The sequence below is a fragment of the Rattus norvegicus genome, chromosome 11 (assembly GCF_021556685.1).
Source record: "Rattus norvegicus strain SHRSP/BbbUtx chromosome 11, alternate assembly SHRSP_T2T, whole genome shotgun sequence".
NCBI lineage: Eukaryota > Metazoa > Chordata > Mammalia > Rodentia > Muridae > Rattus > Rattus norvegicus.
In genome coordinates, this window is record NC_141544.1 from 82746699 (window position 1) to 82768131 (window position 21433).

General features: G+C 37.9%; 1 protein-coding gene across 50 annotated transcripts in view; it reads right to left on the reverse strand.

Annotated features, from left to right (window-relative positions):
* Positions 1-21433, reverse strand: part of Dlg1 (discs large MAGUK scaffold protein 1) — a 191584-nt gene that overhangs the window by 65238 nt on the left and 104913 nt on the right. For 35 of the 50 annotated variants that reach the window (XR_015632603.1, XR_015632604.1, XR_015632601.1 and 32 more), the window contains 5 exon segments: positions 15754-15804; positions 13252-13376; positions 11366-11535; positions 9496-9632; positions 6257-6401 (listed from right to left, as the gene is read on the reverse strand). Coding sequence is in view for 44 of the 50 variants with exons in the window: in NM_001393734.1 (NP_001380663.1) it covers positions 6257-6401; positions 9496-9632; positions 11366-11535; positions 13252-13376; positions 15754-15804 (628 nt within the window). In the remaining 6 variants the exon portion in view is untranslated. 50 annotated transcript variants of the gene reach the window in all.

Below are 21433 nucleotides of genomic sequence, written 5' to 3' on the forward strand. Positions count from 1 at the left end.
GTGGGCACAGTGTATGTGCCTGATCCCTTAGAGGCCAGAAGGTGTCATATCCTCTGGAATTGGAGTCACAGATGGCTGCCGGCTGTGTGTGAGCTGGGAATTGCACCTGGGTCCCCTGAAGAAGTAGTCAGTGCTCTTAACTGCTGAGCCATCTGTCTAGTTCCTGACATCTCTTTTTAACAGTGACCCAGAAGTTCTATCAGTCAGCAACAAAGGAAACAACTGTTTTAAGAACAAGGAAAAAGGGGTTGGGGATTTAGCTCAGTGGTAGAGCGCTTGCCTAGCAAGCGCAAGGCCCTGGGTTCGGTCCTCAGCTCCGGAAAAAAAAAAAAAAAAAAAAAAAAAAAACAACAACAAGAAGGAAAAAACCCCTGAATTTTATATACAAATCACATCGTTGAATAAACTGGCCTTTACAAGACAATCTAAGGTACTTTTAATGAGCTTAGCAATACAGATTATACAATCAAAATAAAGAAGTTAATCATGTTTTTGTGAGTGAAAACTAGAAGCATTTAAAAAGCAGTATCATTTATAATAGTCTTAAGTATTGGTTATCAAGTATTTTGGACTAAATGTAACAAAAACAATTATAAAATCTCTATTATACTACAAAATATTGTGCAGATAAATTTTAAAAATATCTATGTAATTAAGACAAAGCTATCATTTATGGACTGGGTGAAAGTCAACTTTCACCTGTTGCAGAACAGCACAGTACCTTTCTATTCTCTTCATTCTTGGTTGTTCCAGCCACAGTCTTACTCTACAGCCAGGCTAGCTATGAATTAGAAATCTTCCTATATCAACCTAAGTGCTGAGATCATAGGAGCAAGATTATCAAGCTTAGCTTTTTTGTATCTTTGTGTGGTGCATGCACATGTTTTAAACCTGCACACGTGGGCATGACTGTGTGAGTGTGTGTGCATACAGAGGCTAGGAGACTGATACTGAGTCTTCCTCCACTTCACCACACCTCACTGAACCTAGAGGTAGCCAGCATGGTGACTGGCTAGCCCTCCTGTTTTGGCTTCCCCAGCACTGAGACTGCAGACACTGCTGCTGAGCTGGCTCTGACATGGCGCTCATAGTTGGATTTAGTACCGTATGCTTTTGTAACAAACACTTTTGCACTGAGCCATCTCCACAGCTCTAAGACTTATTTTTATTCTAAAAACCATCAAAGAACTTCAAAGAAGACTCAATATAATCTTGAAAAATAACAAAGTTGAAACAGAATACAAGCGGAAATCAACATGTATTATAAAGTTATGTCAACATAGATAATGTGCTTGTTGCCACAAAGATTGGTAAATATGACAACAGTTAGAACTAGAACCATACATATATTCTCTTAGTATATAATAAAATCACACACACACACACACACACACACACACACACACACACACACACGGCTGGGTGGTAGTGGTAACACATACCCAGCACTTGGGAGGCAGACACAGGTATACTCTGGGAGTTTGAAGTCACCCTGGTCTATAGAGTGAGTTTCAGGACCACTAAGGCTACACAGAGAATTCTTTTGTCTCAGAAAACAAAAACAAACTCACCAACATAATACAGTGCTAAAAATCATAATCTGTTTAAGAAATGGTGTTGGGTCACTGGGATATATGTTTGAAAAAAAAGTTACATATAAAAATTAGATCAAAACACTTAAGGCTTAGAGGTTACAGATAAAACTGTAAAGTTTCTAAAGTCCCTTCATAGGACTGTAGGATTTCAATGAGTTTTGAAATAATTAGTCACATAAAATGTTTTAGAGATGGTGTGAGCAGCAGCTGGCACAGGCGAGGAGAGCTGTGCTCAGGCTGCCTCCCTGCCTTCCTTTCATGACAGCCAATAGAAGGCTTTTTGATGCTTACGAGGGCTCGAGTTTGATATGCAAGATGCACAGATGCCATACAAATACTGCTGTACTGCGGCCCGTAGCATGGTGGACGGAGACAGGAACTCTAGCCGTGCATGGAGGCATTAGTATATTGTCATCAGCATGCAATGTTCCAGGAAGGGAAAATAGAATTGAAGAAATTTAGCATAAAACACTGAACACTTAATGACGCAGCTTGGGGTCCAAAACTTAATGTCTTGCCTCCAGTAATCAAACTCTATACTTCAGATGCTGGTGTGAAAATCAGTCTATCTATTGAGATCTTCAAGATAAAAAAGAATGTAAGGTTTTGAAGGGCCATCCAGATTTCATGAGTTTGGTATTCCATCCCAAAGAAAGCTATGAAATCAGAGGTCTAAGTGATGAGCTCAGATGCAGGGTTTGAGGCTTGAAATAAAAGCAGAAAAGTCATTTCCTCTTCATTTTCCTGGGACAAGAACTGAACACCCCGGATGCTGCTAAGTTGTGGATGTAAAGAATGAAGCGATAGGCTTTATGGTCTGGGCTCCAGAGACTACTCTGTCTCTTCAGTGAGAACAGGCCTACGCTTAAAGCACACCTGCAAAGTTGGTGCTCTTGCAGGCAATTATTAGATAAGTTAGCATCTCACTTTGTCTAGTTACCCTCAAGAGACTAAGCCTGTTCTCATGGAGCAATACTTACTTAAGTGAAATCAGTGAAATTTTGTTTGCAGCCACCAGTTATCCTGGAAAATGAGGTCAGTGACAGATTATCACGTAGGGCACTTAGCCTGGCCTCCCTGGCTTTGTAGCTACTGCATCTGGTTGTTCCCATTATGCACAGCTGAAGGCCATCACGAGTGTTGTTTAGGTTGATCAAAATATAATTTTTTCTGTGTTTTTGATCCTATACTTTGTATTTTCAGTAGACATTTTGACCAAGTCCTTATTTTTATACCAAATATACCATAAACTCTAGAAATAACTCAGTTGTCTCTTCTGTTAAGTAAAATAATGAAGGCTCAAAAATAATTGTTCAATTAATTAAAATTTAAAATTTAATTCAATAAAAACTACTGACAGGAAAAGTATAAAACAGAAACTCAGTGAAAACAGTTGTAATTTATTGAATTCATACTACCGACTTCAAACTACTAAACAAAAAACCATACCAACCGAAGAATGCAGGGTTGAGGAGATGGCTCAGTCAGTAAAGTGCTGGCCATACAAGTCTGAGGACCTGAGGATCTGAAGTTGGATCCCCACACATAAGGGAAGCATTGTGCATGTCTGCAACCAAAGCTTTTTGGAGCGAGTGACCAATGAGTCCCTGGAGTTCAGTGACCTGCCAGCCTAGACAAACTTGAGTTCCAGACTCAATGAGAACCTTCAAAAGGCAGGGTGCAAGAGTGACAGACACCTGTCATTGACTTCTAGCCTCACACATAAACCTTACATGCACATATGTGGGCGCCCAAACATAAAAATGTAAAACTTAATTTCGTGGCATAAAAGCAATAATCACAAAAGGTACTGAACATAATTAATTACCTAGAAAATACTCTCTGGTTTCTCCTTAGATAATATATAAATCTTTAGCCTTTTCTTATCACCAGGAAAAATAATGAATAAAGAATAGGGTGAAAATAATTACTTAATAATGCAATCCATAGGTATTAATATCCGTAATTAAAGAGTGGTGATTTCAAGGGTTGAAGATGCAAAAAAACCAGAATACAAAGTTTTTCAAGTCCTTCCTTTGCTAACTGGTTATGGCCATACCACCCTAAACTCACCTGATTTCATCAAATTCTTTGTAAACTGTTTAGCACTATCAAGACCACACACACACACACACACACACACACACACACACACACACACACACCAGCTCTGTAACACAGAAATGTCAACCTTAAGAGAAATGGGGTGCATAAATTCAAGAGAAATGTATAAGCTGAGCACGGTGGCACAGGTACATAATGAGAACCGAGAAGGCCAAGGCAGGAGGAGCATGAATTTGAGGTCAGCCTGGGCTACATGGCACAATTTTGTCTGAAACAAATAAAATGAAAATGGGATAAAATGAGGGCAAAGACAAAAACCACAAGAGAACAGGCAGGCGCAAAAGCATCCACAGCAGCTATATTCCTTACACATCCCAACTGCAAATGACCCAGCTGTGAGAGAAAATGCGCTGTACACGCATGTAACAGAATACTACAGAGCACTACATCAACAGAAAACAAATCACCAAACTGACAACTACACGGACCTCACACACATTTACAGTACGCAACAGCAACAGACTACAGTTAGACACAGACATTTAAGAACAAGGAGCAGTTCTAAAATATTTACATATGACAAAGTAACAAATACTACATATAGACATGATCTCTCTAAGAACAAGCAGATTTAATGCTATTTCTTCACTCCTGGCCAAGGGAGCCTCAGGCTTGCCTGGTACTTTTTCCTACTCATTCTCTTACTGAGGATTCTTTCCTCGACTTAGTTTACTTAATCTCCCAGAAGAGAACTCCCTTATCACTGTACTTTCAAATCTCCAGCTACATTCTGCATTGAAGGAACGTGAATGAAGAAGGCAGCTATTGGGAAGGAAGGATAAAGAACTGGAAGTACAAAAAGTATCATTAACAAACCACAGGACCTGAGATGAAAAACCCATTAGGAAAACCAAGCTATAAGGATGCAAAGAAATGAAGTTGGCCTGAAGGTCAAATGAGGTTCAATGCACAGAAAAGCAGTGACTGAAATAATGGTTGTGAATGACTTAAAACTGCTGTGGCCACTGAAGGGCTTGCCGATGACTGAAAAGGTCTGTGTGGGAAGTGCTTAGGTACTCAAGCTGAAGGAGAGGGCAGGAGAGAAAGCAAGATATCAAGACAGCAGAGAGCCACGGTTTACATGAGCTAGAGTGCTTTCCTTAACCTCTAAGAACAGCGATGTGAAGCAAAGCGGCAAGGAAGGTAGTGCAGCATTCATGAAGAAAGCCAGCAGGTCTGCACGGAGACCTGGAGACTTATACATGGAAGAAGCAGTTGAATGCAAGGTCTGGAACGGGCTTGAGGCGGCAAAAACTATGAAAAATAAATACAAATGCTTAAAAAACCCACAAAATGAATTCATGTGTTTCACTACTAAATAAATATAACTTATAAGTATATCCAAAATGTATAATTGCAATTGCCTAAGATGGGGAATAGTAATGAAATATAAAGTTGAGCTAGCCAAGGTGAACTACAATTTTCTTATCATGTCCTATTAGTTCACAGAACCAAGAACAAACAGTGAAGCGTCCATCAATCCTGTACAACAGACATCAGTTATTACTTACTGCTCTTCAGGGTTAGCGCTTCCACTTAAAAGATGCCAGGCCATTATCAAAAAAGAATTAATTTCATACAAATATTTTTTGTTTAATGCTTTCCTAGGTAATAACCTGGATATTTGTAATGTATATCTCATAAAAATTAGGACATCAACTATCAATTTGTGAAAAGCTGTCCCAAATGTGCACATGGCTGTCCTAAGGAGGCAGTATTCAAATTGAGACTGATGCTAGAATTGATAAGCTAGATTCTTTAAATTCAAGTAAATACATATGAAGTCTTTATGTAAAGTTTATGCACAAAACCAAGGACATGCAAGAATTTCAAGCAGTGACATGTTTTCTTTGTTAAAAAGAAGCATAAAGTCAAAGCCTAGTCAATAAGCCCACCAGAAGCATCAGACTTAGTTCCTTCACACACAGAATAAACTACTTGTTTATTTTTGTGCTCAAGCATATAGCATGAGCCTCCACTATCTCAAAAATACCTTTAGTTAATTGTTATTTACAGAAAAGCTTGAGAATCAAGGTGAAAACGATTTTTTTATGATGATTATGACTTAACAGAATAAAAAAATTCAGATTAAATTTGTGGTTCTCTTAGAATATTTATGTTTTAAAAAGAATTTATTTTGAATTTGTGTGCTGTGTGCTGTGTGCATGGATGCAAGGGCCTGAGGAACACAGAGGCGGGCAGTGAATCACTGCAGCTAGAGTTCCGGTGACTGTGAGCCACCTGAGGGCGCTGGGCACAAAAGTTGGAGCCTCTGGAGGAGCAGTGCGCTCTCCAACTGCTGAGCCATCTTCTCAGCCAGCTCTCTCCTTGCAGAGTCTGTACCCCAGACTGGCCTGAAGTTATGTCTGTAATGCTGGTCCTCATGTCTCCACCTCCCCAACACTGGGTCTATATGTGTAGAGTACTTTTATGATGTTTAATCTTTTTTTAATACACTGTATACTGGTAACATTATACAGAGCATATTTGTGAAAATAAAACACACGTAAGCAACCTTAAGCTAACAACACACTTACAATTAGTGATGTCGGGTGGTGCATAGCCATCATTTATATACATACTTGTTGGTTTTGCCACTTTCAAATAAACAAAATCAGATGTATTCTTTAAGGCAGTCACTGCTTCTTCATGAGTAACTTCTTCTAAACAGACACTGTTCACCTACAAGGAAATAACAAGAGATAATATTTGAAGATGCTTTTACATGCCTTTTGGTTTTTAGAAGGAAACAATTACCCAAATGATATGGGATATGAGAGAGTGATTCATGGAAAACCAAGACGTGTGGGAAATAAGATAACACATCTTTACTGTCTATGATACATGGAAATTGTTTTTACAGATTCTCATGAAATAGACAATTTTGATTCTAGCTTCCTTCCCCAGCCTCCACTTTCTCTCTAATTAATAGCGCATCTGCGCTATTGCAGAATTTAATTCTTTTAAGGAGAAACAGTGTTAAAACACAAACTAAAAGTAAACTACTTCTGTCAAGCGCTATCCTGTGTGTTGAAATCAGCACAAACGCCATGACTATTGGTTTGTGGGTTATGTTAACTTATTTAGTCTTAGATCTGTAACGTAAGAGCTGACAAATTACTCTGATAGATATACAAGGAAAGAAGATCTCAGAGTTTTAGACTTGGGCAAAAATTACCTGACATTTATCAAAGAGTCTTTCTTTTTTTGCAGTTTAAACAAGGAATTTTTGAGTATGTGCTAACGTAACAGGATGCACAAGGCCAATCTAAATCACCTTCATGACTAGAAGCTAGAGAGAGTAATGAGAAAGGAGAGAGAACTAGTGACAGTGACACAAAGACCAACACCAAGGCAAAGAGAAAAGTGAGGAATGATGAGGTCTGTGAAGTGCCAGGTTAAAGTCAGTAAAATGAAGCTTCGAGTTGGCCAATTTCGCATAGTTGTAAGAATAAAGGCTTTATTAACTTTTTTTGAGACAGGATTAAAAGTCTTGTTGCTTTTGAAAAAAATCAACACAGGTTGTTGGTTTCCTGCTAACGATGCTGGTTCTGGACAAACAATAAAGCGTTGTATATGTAAGATTAAAAAATAAAATTGATGACTCTGTGGGTAAAAGACTAGTTATACAACCTCGACAACCTGAGTTAGATCCCTAGACTCAAAAACAAACAAGAAACCACTCTGATGTGGTGATACACATCTGCAATCCCAGCATTCCTAAAGCTGGCGGCCGAAATGGGAGACTCAGTGGGACACCTGCCAGCCAGCCTGGAGTGCACGCAGCACAGCAGCAGAAACTCAGACAGACCCTGCCTCAAGAAGGTGAAGACAAACCTTGGAAGCTGTCCTCAGCCCTCCACACAGTAGTGGTACACAGGTACCTGCACTCCCACACATAGAGAATAAAGAATACATAGGAAAGTGAGAAATCTAATGGAAGGCTGTTTATGCTGGCTGGTGGGTATTTCTGGTGAAACTATCACTTGTAGCTTAGGGAAAGGCTGGCAATTATGCTATAAGACAAGAGGCGAGAGTAAAGACACTGTTCCCCATTGCCAAGTTGCTAATGTTGGGAGAAAAACGTTTTACAAGTGTCTAGAAAACAATAGGGTAGTAGCCTTAGTAATGTTACCAACAGAATACCCAATGAGCCCATAAGACCAATGCTTAAGTGGTCAATAAAACCTTTGTACAACAGAGCACACAGCAATTCTTCGTACTATAACTATTTATAGCACACTTCCCAAGTGGAAATGTCATAATTACTACTTACTATACTGCACTATTTTATGTCTTTACAAATGTCTCTGAGCCTTTGTCACTAGGCCTTGATGGTCAAGCACAGTGCTCTGGCCATTACTGCTGTCTTTCTGTCTCCTATCATTACCAGTGTGCTTAGCCTATTCTGTTTAGGACGGGGACAGATGATGGAGTCCATATTTGTGAAAGTGTTAACATATCTGACATGTTGGATTAGCTAGTTTTATGTCAAGTTGGCGTAAGCTAGATAGAGTCAACAGAGAGCAGGGAGCATCAATTGAGAAAAACACCTCCCTAAGATTCAGCTGTAAGGCATTTTCTCAATTAGTGTTCAATGTGGGAGGGTCCAGCCCATTGTGGATGGTGACATCCCTGGGCTGGTGGTCCTGGGTTCTATAAGAGAGCAGGCTGAACAAGTCAGTAAGCAGCACTCCTCTATGGCCTCTGCATCAGCTCCTGCCTCCTGGTTCCTGTCCTGCTTGTGTTCCTTTGGTGATAAACAGCATGTAGAATCCTAAGCTGAATTAACCCTTTGGTCCCCAACTTGCTTTTGGGTCATGGTGTTTCACTGAGCAACAGAAACCCTAAGACACATGTCTAGCTTTCTCTTCCCTTCATAGGACCTTCACCAGCACCTTAACTTTTCCTCAGATTTTATTTTCCTAGTGAGCATGAGGACTAAGTAAGGCCTACTTACTTGAACACTAAATAAACGGTGATACAGGCACCAACTTAAATCTTTCACGAAGGGTTTCAACCCTAGGAATATGGATCCATCACAGTACCACCATATTGAGTGAAAAAAGTATCTGTCGGGGCTGGGGATTTAGCTCAGTGGTAGAGCGCTTACCTAAGAATCACAAGGCCCTGGGTTCGGTCCCCAGCTCCGAAAAAAAGAACCAAAAAAAAAAAAAAAAAAAGTATCTGTCAAAAAACTACAGTCCAGCAGCCTCAGAAAAAGTTTCCAAATAAGATATTTATACTTATGCATGTGATTAAACATTTTTATTATTATTTTATATATACTGTGCATGTGTGTATGGGTCCTGTAAGAAGGAGCAATAAGCATTCTCAGCCACTGAGCATCCCTCCAGACCCTGTTTAAACAACATGAGATGAAAAGAGAAAGAGAAACACCACAAAAGTCTTGGTGTTCTTGTTTTGAGCAATGACTTCACTGGTTTTCCTTATGTTATAGATAGCTCAGTTAAAACAAAAGAGGGTCACACATGACCACACACTGCACTGTAAACTTAGACTGTGATTTAACAATAACAAGTCTGTGCATTTCTTTAACCAGGAAAGAGCGATAGGGAAGGAGTTAGGAGAGGAGACAGAGGAAGATGGAGAGGAAGAATCAAGATAAGTGTAGGGCTGTTAGAGGAAACGGTAGTAAGACCAAGAATCACTGCGGTTTGACGAGAGCTGGCTAGAATCCACTCACTCAGACTTCAATGGTTTCAGAATGGACAGCAGACATCAGAATGGCTTTCAGGACAGGACTTATACTCACTGCTAGAAGCTTGTCTCCAATCTGAAGTTTGCCGTCCTTGTGTGCTGCACCTCCTTCAATTATTTTGGTTACATAGATGCTGTTATCCCCAGGAATGTGCTGGTTTCCAACACCTCCAGCAATGCTGAACCCAAGACCTGTTGGAATACATTTGTTCAGATTCTCATCACGACGGTAAATTAAAGCCCAGAGGGAAAAGAATAACAATTAGAAGTGATCCTTCCATCCCACAGAAAATTATTTTACTTGTCTTTGCTTTTAAAACCTTAAGTTTACAGAGACCAGAGAGGGGCCAGTGTGAAGAGCACTGAGATTGCCACTGAGGTGTTCCCAGCACCCACACGACGGCTCAACCATCTGTGACTCCAGTTACAGGGCATCGAACACATTCTTCTTGCCTGGTACTCATGTGGTACACAGACATTTAAGCAAGCAAAACACTCATACACATAAAATCTAAATTATCTTTAAAACCTTAGATTTTTTTTATATAAATGCATTATTTTATAGTTACAGATACTCCCTTTTCTTTGGATTTCTTCTTAAAGTCTTCTGTAAATGGATTTGAAAATCAGCAGAAACATAAAATCATGCTTTATGTCTACTCCCATCATTTACTAATAACTTTAATATTTTCATAAGACTGAAAAGGAATAAAAATTGTGTTTATCCTAGGTAGAACATCAGGCTTTAAAATGTAGATACTTTCCCCTAATAGTCTTGAAGTGACAGTTTAAAATAAAATAACAATTTCTGCAGTTCTGAAATCCTGTTTCATTTCCAAATTCTCTGCTTTTTTTTTTTTTTTTTTTTTTTGGTGGAATCCTCCTTCCTCTAGGAAGTCAAGTACTAACTAGAATTAATATTTCTACTTATCCCATCAGTGTTTTCAAATTCAGAAATCAACTTCCCAGTCCTCACTAGAGGTAAGTGCCATGACACACACTATACTATCCTTTTTTAAATCTGACCTACACTCTATTAGAGTACTTTGTAGATAATCAAAAGTTGGTATAAACATTACGTATGATGTCAAGAGACAAGTGTTTAATAATAAAAGTCCTTAACAACAACAGCAACAACAACAGAAAAACCCAACTTAGCAGCAAAAAAAAAAAAAAAAAAAAAAAAAAAAAAAAGAGTCCTTAACAAAATGACATTAAAATGGCTACAAACAAATGTATCCTGACAGAGGGCTGGTAAGATGGCCCAATCCGCTTGCAAAGGTGCTTTTCTACCCAGCCTGACAACCTAAGATGAAGAGTCCTTAGGAATTCACGGGGAAAGAGAGAACTGACTCTTGCAAACTGTCCTGATTTCCACATGCACACCAGGGCAAAGCACTCCTTTCCCACCAAATAAATAAGATTAAAAAAATTTTAAAGTAAGTAGAGATTCTGTTCCCTATTGTTTAAAAGTATTAAGGACAGGTTCCCAAACACCAAGAGAGCCTGTCTCCAAAGGTAGATGAAAAGTGACTGAGGAACACACTCCCCAAGTGCATGCGTGGGTGTGCATACGGCACGCACACAAACACTACATACACACACCACCACACAGAACATATTCTTCTTCAATGTATATACACAACAGGTTATAAAATGGGAATTCCTATCAGACTGCAGGAGTACAGCCACTGCAACTGTACTGGAGACCGAGAGCAGTGTGAACAGCATGCTATGAACCAACCCAGAAGACAACGGCAGGACAATCTTAGAGTAGAGCAATGTTTCACTAATATTTCTTTCTTTTTTTTTCTTTTTCTTTTTTTCAGAGCTGGAGACTGAACCCAGAGCCTTGTGCTTGCTAGGCAAGCGCTCTACCACTGAGCTAAATCCCCAACCCCTCACTCATATTTCTTAATATGTACCTTTAGGGCCTTTAATAAGTTTTATTTCCATGATTTTTTCTGAGGCTGGCTTCCGCCTTTTCACATATAATCGCACTATCGATCCAGCTTCTTTCAATGCTTCAACTGCTTTGCTGTGGGTTACATCACGAACATCTGCTTCATTTACTCTCAGTATACAGTCATTTACCCTGATAGAAATGGAAAATATTAAGACATTAAGTACCAATTTTTCATTTTGATAAAAATTATTTATTCAAGAAAGTATAAATGAAGAAGTATATGTTAAATTCCAACATATAAGTTTCTCAAAAAACAGCAAAAGAAAAAAAATGAAAATAGATTATTTTAAAATATTAGTATATTTCCTATGTACAGATAATGATATGTGATAACATTAGCAAACATTTTACACTAACCACATGCTAGGTACTTCCTTGTATTTTAATCCTTAAAACAACTTGTACCAAGTTTTTTTTTTTTTTAAAAAACTATCTTAGACATGGAGAAAATGAGACATAATAAATTTTAATACAGTGCTCCCAAGGCTATAAATAAGTGACAGAACTCTATTTAAGAATAAAAAAAATGGGAGCTGGAGAGATGGCTCAGCAGTTAAGAGCACTGACTGCTCTTCCAGAGGACCTGAGTTCAATTCCCAGCAACCACATGGTGGCTCACAACCATCTGTAATGGGATCTGATGCTCTCTTCTGGTGTGCATGAAGACAGCTACAGTGTACTCATACATTAAAAATAAATAAATCTTTAAAAAAAAAGAAAAGAAAAATGAAGCTCAAGAACACTTAAGGTCAGTTAAGCTAGTTAGGTAAGAAGATAGTGTCAAAACTAATTAATTTAATTAATTTAATTAAGATGAAATTTTTGTTTTGTTCAAACTTCAGGTGTAGAACTAAAAAATTACTTCTTGAAATGTACATGAACTTAAAGATCATTTAATTCAGAGTTCTTTTATGTAAATAACAGAATTATTATTATTGACATGGTAAGTAAAAATAAAAATGTTTTGTTCCTATTCTTAACATTTTCAGCTTAGTTCTGGTCTTGGCTCTGACTGTCTGGTACTCCATTAGAAAAGAATGGTGGTCATTTCAAATTAGCAGAAAGAGAACAAAATACATTTAAGATATTAAAACTTGTCCTGACAAGTGTCTAATCTAGTTAATTTCGTAACGGTATCTCATACCCAAAGGAATGACAAGTACTTTGAATGTGTTCTTCAGTTAAACAGGAACCATATTAATTTTCACATAGGTTGCACAAACAAAAAGGCAGTAACGTAAGAAAGACTAGGAAGAAAAGGCATGGATGGTCTAATTCCTAACTGTTACGGCAGATCTCACTAGTATACTCTCTGCCATACCAGTGAGAAGTTCAGTTTAAAATCTAAAGAGCCACATAAAGTACTAAGAACCTTCACATAAAATGCTGATTTAATAGCTCATAAGATTATAAAATCCTTAGTTCCAACATGTCATTCTGTACTTACATATAAATACAAACGTAGACAACCAAAGAGATAGAAAAATGCCAGAATTTATGGTCCAAGGAAATAACAGTTTTGTAAAAGACAGTTTTCAAAATAGAACACTATATAAAACCTATGTAAGTTTGCTTCCCAAAACAGAAAATAAAAGTTTTGTGACTTTATTTGTAAACACCAAAGACATGACATCTATAAAACTTGTTACAGACATTTAAGCTATCAGAATGCATTATTCAGAGTATTATAATACCTAAGATAAAACTAAATTCCTTAAAGACAGAAACAATACAAAGAGCAAAATTATCTGAGAGTTGGTCATTTCACTGTAGCCTAGCATCCACCTCCTGTCTCCTTTATGTGTCAGTGCTGCCTTTTGTCAACGTCACACATTTAAGACATACCGCAATCTTCCATCCTGGGCAGCTGCTCCTCCCGTGATAATTTTGGTGATGAAAATACTTGAGTCATCTCCAATGTGTGGGTTGTCTGTACCTCCTGCAATGCTGAAACCAAGGCCTGAATTTCCCTAAGGACAGAGAGGAAAATTCCAGAATGTAAGATCTAAGCATTTAGCCTCTAGAACCCATCTGAGATAGGAACCACACCACACAAAGGAAATGAACAGGTAAGAGAAAGATTCTACACCAAATACACATGCTCTTCCTAAGGAGAGATGTCCTCAGAGGTATTTATTATTGCTTAGTGGGTGAGGCTGAAAAAAAAATGTACTGAGTTCTTCAGAGGCCTAGTTCTTAGTTCTCTTCTTACAATTATGTGTAATTTGTTAATTACTCTACCCACAGAGGTGACACTACAAATTTCCTTTAAAATGTATCTCATTCATGTTTGATAGAGCAAACCTCTCCCAAGAGACAAAGTGTGTGGTCTTTTGCTTAATTAACTAGTGTGTTAGAGAAACTGTAGCCCAGAGCACCTCAACCCCGAAGTAATCCTGGCCTTGGCCTCCTGAACCTGGGAAACAGGTGCCATTATGCCTCCTTTCTGAACAGGACAAACATTTTCACTTCTTTAAAAAGGAGCGAGGGCAGTGCTTTCTTCCGACCACTTAGCCAGGTGCTGACTTAAAAACAACCCAACTGGAGCCGACAAGTAACAGCAGCATCAAACTCTGAGATGTTTAACTAATATACCTGATCACCAAATGGTGTGTCCTACAAGCCAACCTGACGATTTATGTCAGTGGCTCTGCTGGTGGCAAGTGAGCTTTAACAACCGCCACCTACTTCTGTGCTTATTTTATTAACAGGAAGACTGAACTTCTAATATTTGCACACAAAAGAGGCTTTACTGCTTTTAAGTCTATAAAGAGAAATATTACTTTGAGCTAAGAAAAGATACTTAGGAATGTTTATTTTCTGCATGTAGCTTCCCACCAACTCAAATAAATAGGTATAGCTGATTTATTACTAACTATTCATACTCAGTAACTTAAAAATCCAATTTCCCACAATTTGTCCCAAATCCCAATATAATTAATTTTTTTAAAGGTTAAATTCTTTAAAGAATTAGTAGAACTTCAACATGAATAAAAGATTGTGGAAAGCTGCCAAGAAATTTAAGTATTCAAGTTTTCCAAGCAGTGGAAAATAAACAGTCCATAGACTGAATGTAAGAAACTTAGACGGCGGGGTTGGGGATTTAGCTCAGTGGTAGAGCGCTTGCCTAGCAAACGCAAGGCCCTGGGTTCGGTCCCCAGCTCCGAAAAAAGAAAAAAAAGAAAAAGAAAAAGAAAAAGAAAAAGAAAAAAAAACCTAGAGGGCACTGGGCGAGGATTAAGGGAGTGAGTCCATCAGCAGCGATGTCTTACGATGCCCATGAAAACATACGCCAGACCGACACTGAGCACGCTTGAATGTCACTGAGGAACCTGCTAGCCTGAGTGGGTGACCTGAAGTTAGCAGTTGACGATGAAGTTTACTACATGTGGGAAGACCCTTCAGTCCTACTCACTTTACTGGGCATCTGCTCTGGCTTCAAACTCAACAAAATACAATTATCTAAGATTTTAGTTCTTAAAATATAGATATTCTGGTACTTAGAAAAGTTGCTTTTGTAGAACATTTAATCATTTAATTCCCTGGAAGTGCTTGCCAGACAAAGGCAATGTTTCTAAAATAGACAGATGGACAGACAGACAGACACACACACACTTTCATTCACCTATACTAATGTGTGTGTGTGTGTGTGTGTGTGTGTGTGTATGTATGTATGTATGTATGTGAATTTGAGACAATCTTATGGAGTTCAAGCTGCCTTGAATTCACCACTGAACTTCTGATCCCCCTGCCACCTCTTAGGCACTGGGACTACAAGTCTGCCACAACCCAGATAGCATACTACTTTTTTAGAAAAATTAAAAAGAGAATTTCAACAAACTATAATAGTTTAGAGTACCATAAAGAGATAACTATATGGAGGGGGTTGGGGATTTAGCTCAGTGGTAGAGCGCTTGCCTTGTAAGCTCAAGGCCCTGGGTTCGGTCCTCAGCTCCGAAAAAAAGAAAAAAGAAAAAAAAAAAGAAAAAAAGAGAGAGATAACTATATGAAATGCTGTTTCCTGGAGGGAAAAACGAAAACACCTTAAAAACTAAGGAGTAAGAAACACGGACTTCAGGTAAACAAATACACGGTAACAAAGGCAGATGTAACCATAACATAACTGGAATTCTCTGTATCACCTTATGCTTCTTCTGTAAATCTACAAAAATTTAAAAGATATGGAAGAAAAAAAAGAAATAAAATGCCATGGCTAATTTTATGACCTGTGAACTTAAAAAAGAAAACATTTCATTTTTCTGGTTTTAAAAGACATTTCATCCTTGGATTCCATGATTGAACAAATATTTAAAAGTTCAAACAACAGATTAAGATAATAGATTTTACCCTTTCAAGTGTGATTTCCTCATATTCATAATCTGCATCAGTACCATTAACCTGGAAAGAAAAAAAATAGCTCAGAAACTCAGAATGACAATTCTGAAATGTCAAGATAATTCTACATGATTTATTAATGAAAACCTGTTAAACATGATGATTCAAAAACACAGCTCTAGTTTAGTGACTTTAGACAAGATTTATAAGGCATGGAAGAGGACAGATGTGACTATGCTATAGTATTATATCATGTGACTATGCTATAGCATTATATCATGACTTTCAAAGACAGGAGGCGTGCACTTAGCTTTTACTAGTTTGAGTGTTGGTAATGATTTCTGTGTATAGATGTCTATGTATAGATGAACCACGTGCACCCAACTGTCCCAGGAAGCCAGAGGAGAGAGTGAGTACATTGGATCTCGGTCATGGTAAGCTGACAAGTGGGTGCTGGGAACTGAACCTAGATCCTATGTATGCTCTTGACTGATAACCAATCCCTTATAGCCCCCATCTTTCTTGTCTTGATCCACATAGCCAATCAGCTGTCAGCTCTTTCTAATTTAAACATTTTAACTTCTGAAAAACTATCACTTCTTCATTCTCATTGTTATTACTTTGATTCAGGCCTTGTCTAAACTTCTTCTGGAACACTGCAAATGAATGTCATCTAGTCAATCAAACCTAGATTAGTGTTATCCACTTTTATATTTTAGTCAGACTAGTCTTTTAAAAGTCCAGGATGTTAACATATTTCTTTCAAAGCTTTCAGAAATTCTCCCTGCCTAAAACTTAAAGTCTGTGGCTTTAAAACCAAGGTTCTGTATGAACTAACCCCACTTACTGCTTGCTCCCATCTGAGACACAGCAAACATGTTCAGTTTATTCTCTAGTCTCTTTAGAGGCATTCTCATATTGAGTGCCCTTGAATCAGATTAGTCTAGGCTTAAACTCCTGCATTACAATCTCTAGTAACTGGGGGCTAGGCAATATACAAAATGTACGTCAGAAGAGTTATTTCTGAAAATGACTCCTATTTTCCATCCCACTCACTCTATGCTGACAGGGGATAAGTCTATTTCCCTTCCCCTAGAACAGTGAGACTGAGTGCTTCTGAGTCTTAGGTACTTGTAGTACATGGCTTTGCCTTGCAACTTAGCATTCCTTACAGCTTAGCAGATACAGTTTGAGGAAACTCAAATTGCTGATGACCAGACCCAAAGGATGGAAAACCAAGGTACTTAGCCCTTAGTCTTAGACTCATTTTTAACTGAGTAGAGCCAGTACCAACTGTCATTCAAGCTCGTGAGGTAAACTTAGACTTTCTAATCTTCACCAGTAACCCATCCAAAACTCTTGTCATTGGGACCCAGATAGTTATTAACCTGTGAGATTTATGAGAAACAATGAATAACTGTTTTTAAAAAATGATACCAGTGGAGCTGGAGAGATGGCTCAGCGGTTAAGAGAACTGGATGTTCCTCCAGAGGTCCTGAGTTCAATTCCCAACAACCACATGGTGGCTCACAACCATCTGTAATGGGATTCGATGCCCTCTTCTGGTGTGTCTGAAGACAGTGACAGTGTACTCACATACATAAAACTTTAAGCCTTATGTCTTAGAAAATGATACCAGCTTTTAGTGTGGTTTATTATACAATGACAGATAGCAGAACAACAAAGATCCCACAACCTCTCCCTGCCAAAACCCCATAAGCTCCTTTGCTCTCTTCACTATATGTAAGTTTAGTCCAGGTCTGTCCAGAAAGGAGATTTCTTTTGAGGGCATTTGAAATCCATGTCTACTTAAGAGATGTTAGGAGGAGGAGGAAAATAGAAAGACTACATTCCTCTTCCACAATCGTATGTAGAATTTTCATGGACCTATTCATACTCTCCAGACTCATCTATATATTTGACATAATATCATTGAGGAAAGGGAGAAGAAGGAAAAAGAGGGAGAGAAGAAATGGAGAAAATTGGTTGCACATGTTGTGGAGGGCTGAAGTTAGAAATAAAAGACTCAGCTATAGTTAGCATGTTCAATGGCTACTGAACGAACACGTTTATATTCAGAACACATGTTTATATTCAAATTTAAATTGATTAAAACTCAGTGCTATTGTGGCAGGTACATTTGTTGATATGATTTTATTGTATTTCCCTTACACCCTAAGGATAAAGCCCAGTAACTACAGTGAATGGTGTATTTTAGGTGCTTTGGACTCAGACAGAGTCTTCTTCTGTAAACTCTGTGTATTTTCTTTTTAGATGACTGATTGCTAGGCATTTCATACTTTTGTCATTATAATTTATGGATCCATCCTTTCAAGTGGTTACTGTTTACATCCTGGAATAATAAAATTATTGATAAATTAAAAAGTTATATACTTTTGGATACTGGTACAAAGGCCATAAAGAAACACAAAAAACTTAGCACATATACTCAATCCTTCACTGACACAGACTTAAATTTTCTAATTAGGAAAGTACTAATAAAATCAATCTAGGCAAATCCTAGCATGTTAAAAGTATATGACTTGGCCAAAGGAAGATAACAAAGATGCTTAAGTTATTAATATCCTATAGCTTAGGTTCAATTTAGTAATACCTTTTCCACAGAATAATATATTGGAATTCAAGATTTTACACATTAATATTCATAATTCATGGTTCATATTGCATAATCTGAATAACTAAACTTCAAAGTCTATATCACAAGCCAAGAATCTAAAATTAAAATGTAAAGAAAAGCAAAAGTTCTTCCTCGTGCAGAATTAATGTAACTAAATAAAAATCAATGCTGAAGAGTTTGCTTAAAATTTTCCCTAAATAATGACTAAGTTTGTAACTGTTCTTTGCTACTTTGTGAGTTCTTTTCCCCTATCCTTTACCCATCTTCCTGACCCCTGGTTTTACTCTCTGTCACTGGACAGGAGAGAGAAGAATAGGAGGAAAGGAGGGAAAAGGGGAGGGAGGAAAGGAAGGAGGAAGAAAGGGAGGGAGGGAGGGAGGGGGTTCCTTGAATCTAATTTATTTTATTTCTTTCTTGAGCGTAACTTCTAACAAACTCCATCCAACCTTCATGAACGACTCTGCCTCTCAGGGCCCAAGCATTTATACACCCTCTGAAAAGTTCCCAGAATTCCAAATGTCACACAATCGCAGAAACTTTCTAAAGCTAGCAAATCATCTCTCTGCCTAGAGCATGAGGCAAATCATAGTCAGCAACCCATATCCCCACACCTGGGATTTAAACAAAAGCATACAACATTTGTTTATTTTTTTAAACCAATAGTTCATTTTAAATACTCATAACTATCAACTATACTATATGGAAAAACTGAAGACTATTATGTAAGAAATTCATTAAATCTCAACTGAATGAATTTTGTTCTACATTTAGCCTTTAGGATTTGTTTTGAGAGAAAATTGTGACAGAAAAGATGAGAGTGATTTCAACAAATTCACTCTTTTACCTTTAACGGAACTTGTAAGAAATCTACATTTTTTGGTCCTTACTTTTGCCTTATATTAATATTTTTACTGTTTTATCTTTAAAATTTTGCATTTATTATCTGTGTGTGTAGGTACCATGCAGGTCAGAGGACAACTTGTGGGGAGCCGCAGTACAGTACTGGGGAATCAAACTCAGGTCTTTATGCTGAGAGACACAGACCTTTATCCACAAATCACCTTGCCAGCATAATTTTCCCTTTTCAAGGGCAGAAAATGGATGGAGAGAGAATGAAGTTCAGTGCCAGTGAGGCTGTGTCAATCTGTACTTAAAATTGAGTTTAATACACCATATTGGAAAACTGAAAGTTACTTCCAAAAAAAAGAATAAATAAGGATGTTTGGTTTTAGTACTTCTACTAAATACAGTAGTAAAAGTTCAAATGAGGACAATAAGTCACCCATAAGAAATAGCAGATATGTGCAGTAGAGAAAATTCAAAGGAATCCACACAACTATTGCAACTAATAATGAACTCAGCAAAGCTACAGGATAAAATATCACTATCTAAAATCTTATATTTTTATTTACCACCAAAAGGAAGTATACAGCTTATATACTAAAAATTATAAAACATCATTAAAAGAAGTCAAAAGAAACATTTTATAACAATTCTTTTTTTTTTTAAATGAGAGGTAAAATCATTCAATAAAGCAAGAACAGTAAGCAGCAAATTATATTCATCGGGAAAGAACAAAGGTTCTTTTCCCTACCCACACCCTACAAAAATGAAATCAAACTAGAGTTAACACCTAAATTTAAGAACTAAAGCTTCAAAAATAGTAGAAGAAAGCATAAATGTAAATCCTCATGATTGTGCATTAGGCAATATTTCCCAACTACCAAAGCTAACACCACCACCACCACCACCACCACCACCACCACCACCACCACCACCACCACCACCACCATAATTTGGACTTTGGTGTTTCAAAGGAGAGTATTAAGAAATTAAAATACTATCAAAAAATAGGAAAAAATTAAAAACCCTATATTCATAGAGGACTTGTCTACAGAGCACTTCAAAAGGTATTAAAGAACAAATAAAAATGGGCACAGGATCTAAATAAAAATCTCTCCCAAGATAAATGCCAATAAATACATGAAAGACATTTAATCTCACCAGTCATTAAGGAAATGTGAATCACAGCTGTTGTAAGGTATGGTATTACGAATACTGTAACAACAACCTGGCTAAAGAATAAGATTAGTGGTGATGTGGAAGAACTGGAAACCATTTCTTACTGGTGGGAAATAGAAAGTGGTATAGCTACTTTAAAAATTAACCTGTCAGTTTCTGAAATGTCAATACATTGATCATATGGCCCAGCAACTCCCTGTTGGCATGGAATGAAGCTCCAGGGCCACAGAACCTGCAAGAATAACGGCACCAGTTCTAGCTTTAACAGCCAAAATGGACACGACCCAGTGTTTCTGTGGTGAGCAGCTACGCAATGGCTACGTAAGAGCACATTATTTAGTAGTTAAAATGGGTGTATTAGGAGAGGTGGGGTATGCTCATTTTAGAGTGTTAGCCCGATATGCTTAAGGGCCTGGGTTTAATTCCCAGCACTGGGGATGGGATGAGAATTGGAGGTCCAGAACAAAAGTAACAAAAACGAAACCACAAAATTTATGCTTGTTATAACAAGGATAAACTTTGAAAGCACTGTGTTAAGTGAAAGAAGCCAGACCCCCACCCCCACCCCGCAAAAGACACAAGAGGCACAGTTATTTATATGAAAATTCCAGAACACACAAAACCCATAGTGACTTAAAGAGCCAAGGCATTAGGGAAGAGTGGGAAGAGACCTTCTGTGGGTACAAGGTTTCTTTTCAGTATGATGAAAATGCTCTACAGACAGTGGTGCTGACACACAATGGTAGGAGTAGATGAAACTCAGAGAATCATGGGTGGACTGTGTGTCATTTGGTGGCTACATGGAGAGAGAGATAGAAAGGCAGGTCCTTCCCCACATCCTAGGCTACTCTCCTATGCCTGGCTATGAGCACTGGGATTATAGGACAACATGCTACTAATGCTAGATCAGTACATTCAAACAATTAGGAGAAAGGGTAGCAACCACACGAGTACAAACCACAATAAGTTAATGGATTTCAAACAGCCTGTTAAAGATGACTGAGAGTTTATTAAGCCTTGTGCTGGCTGCTG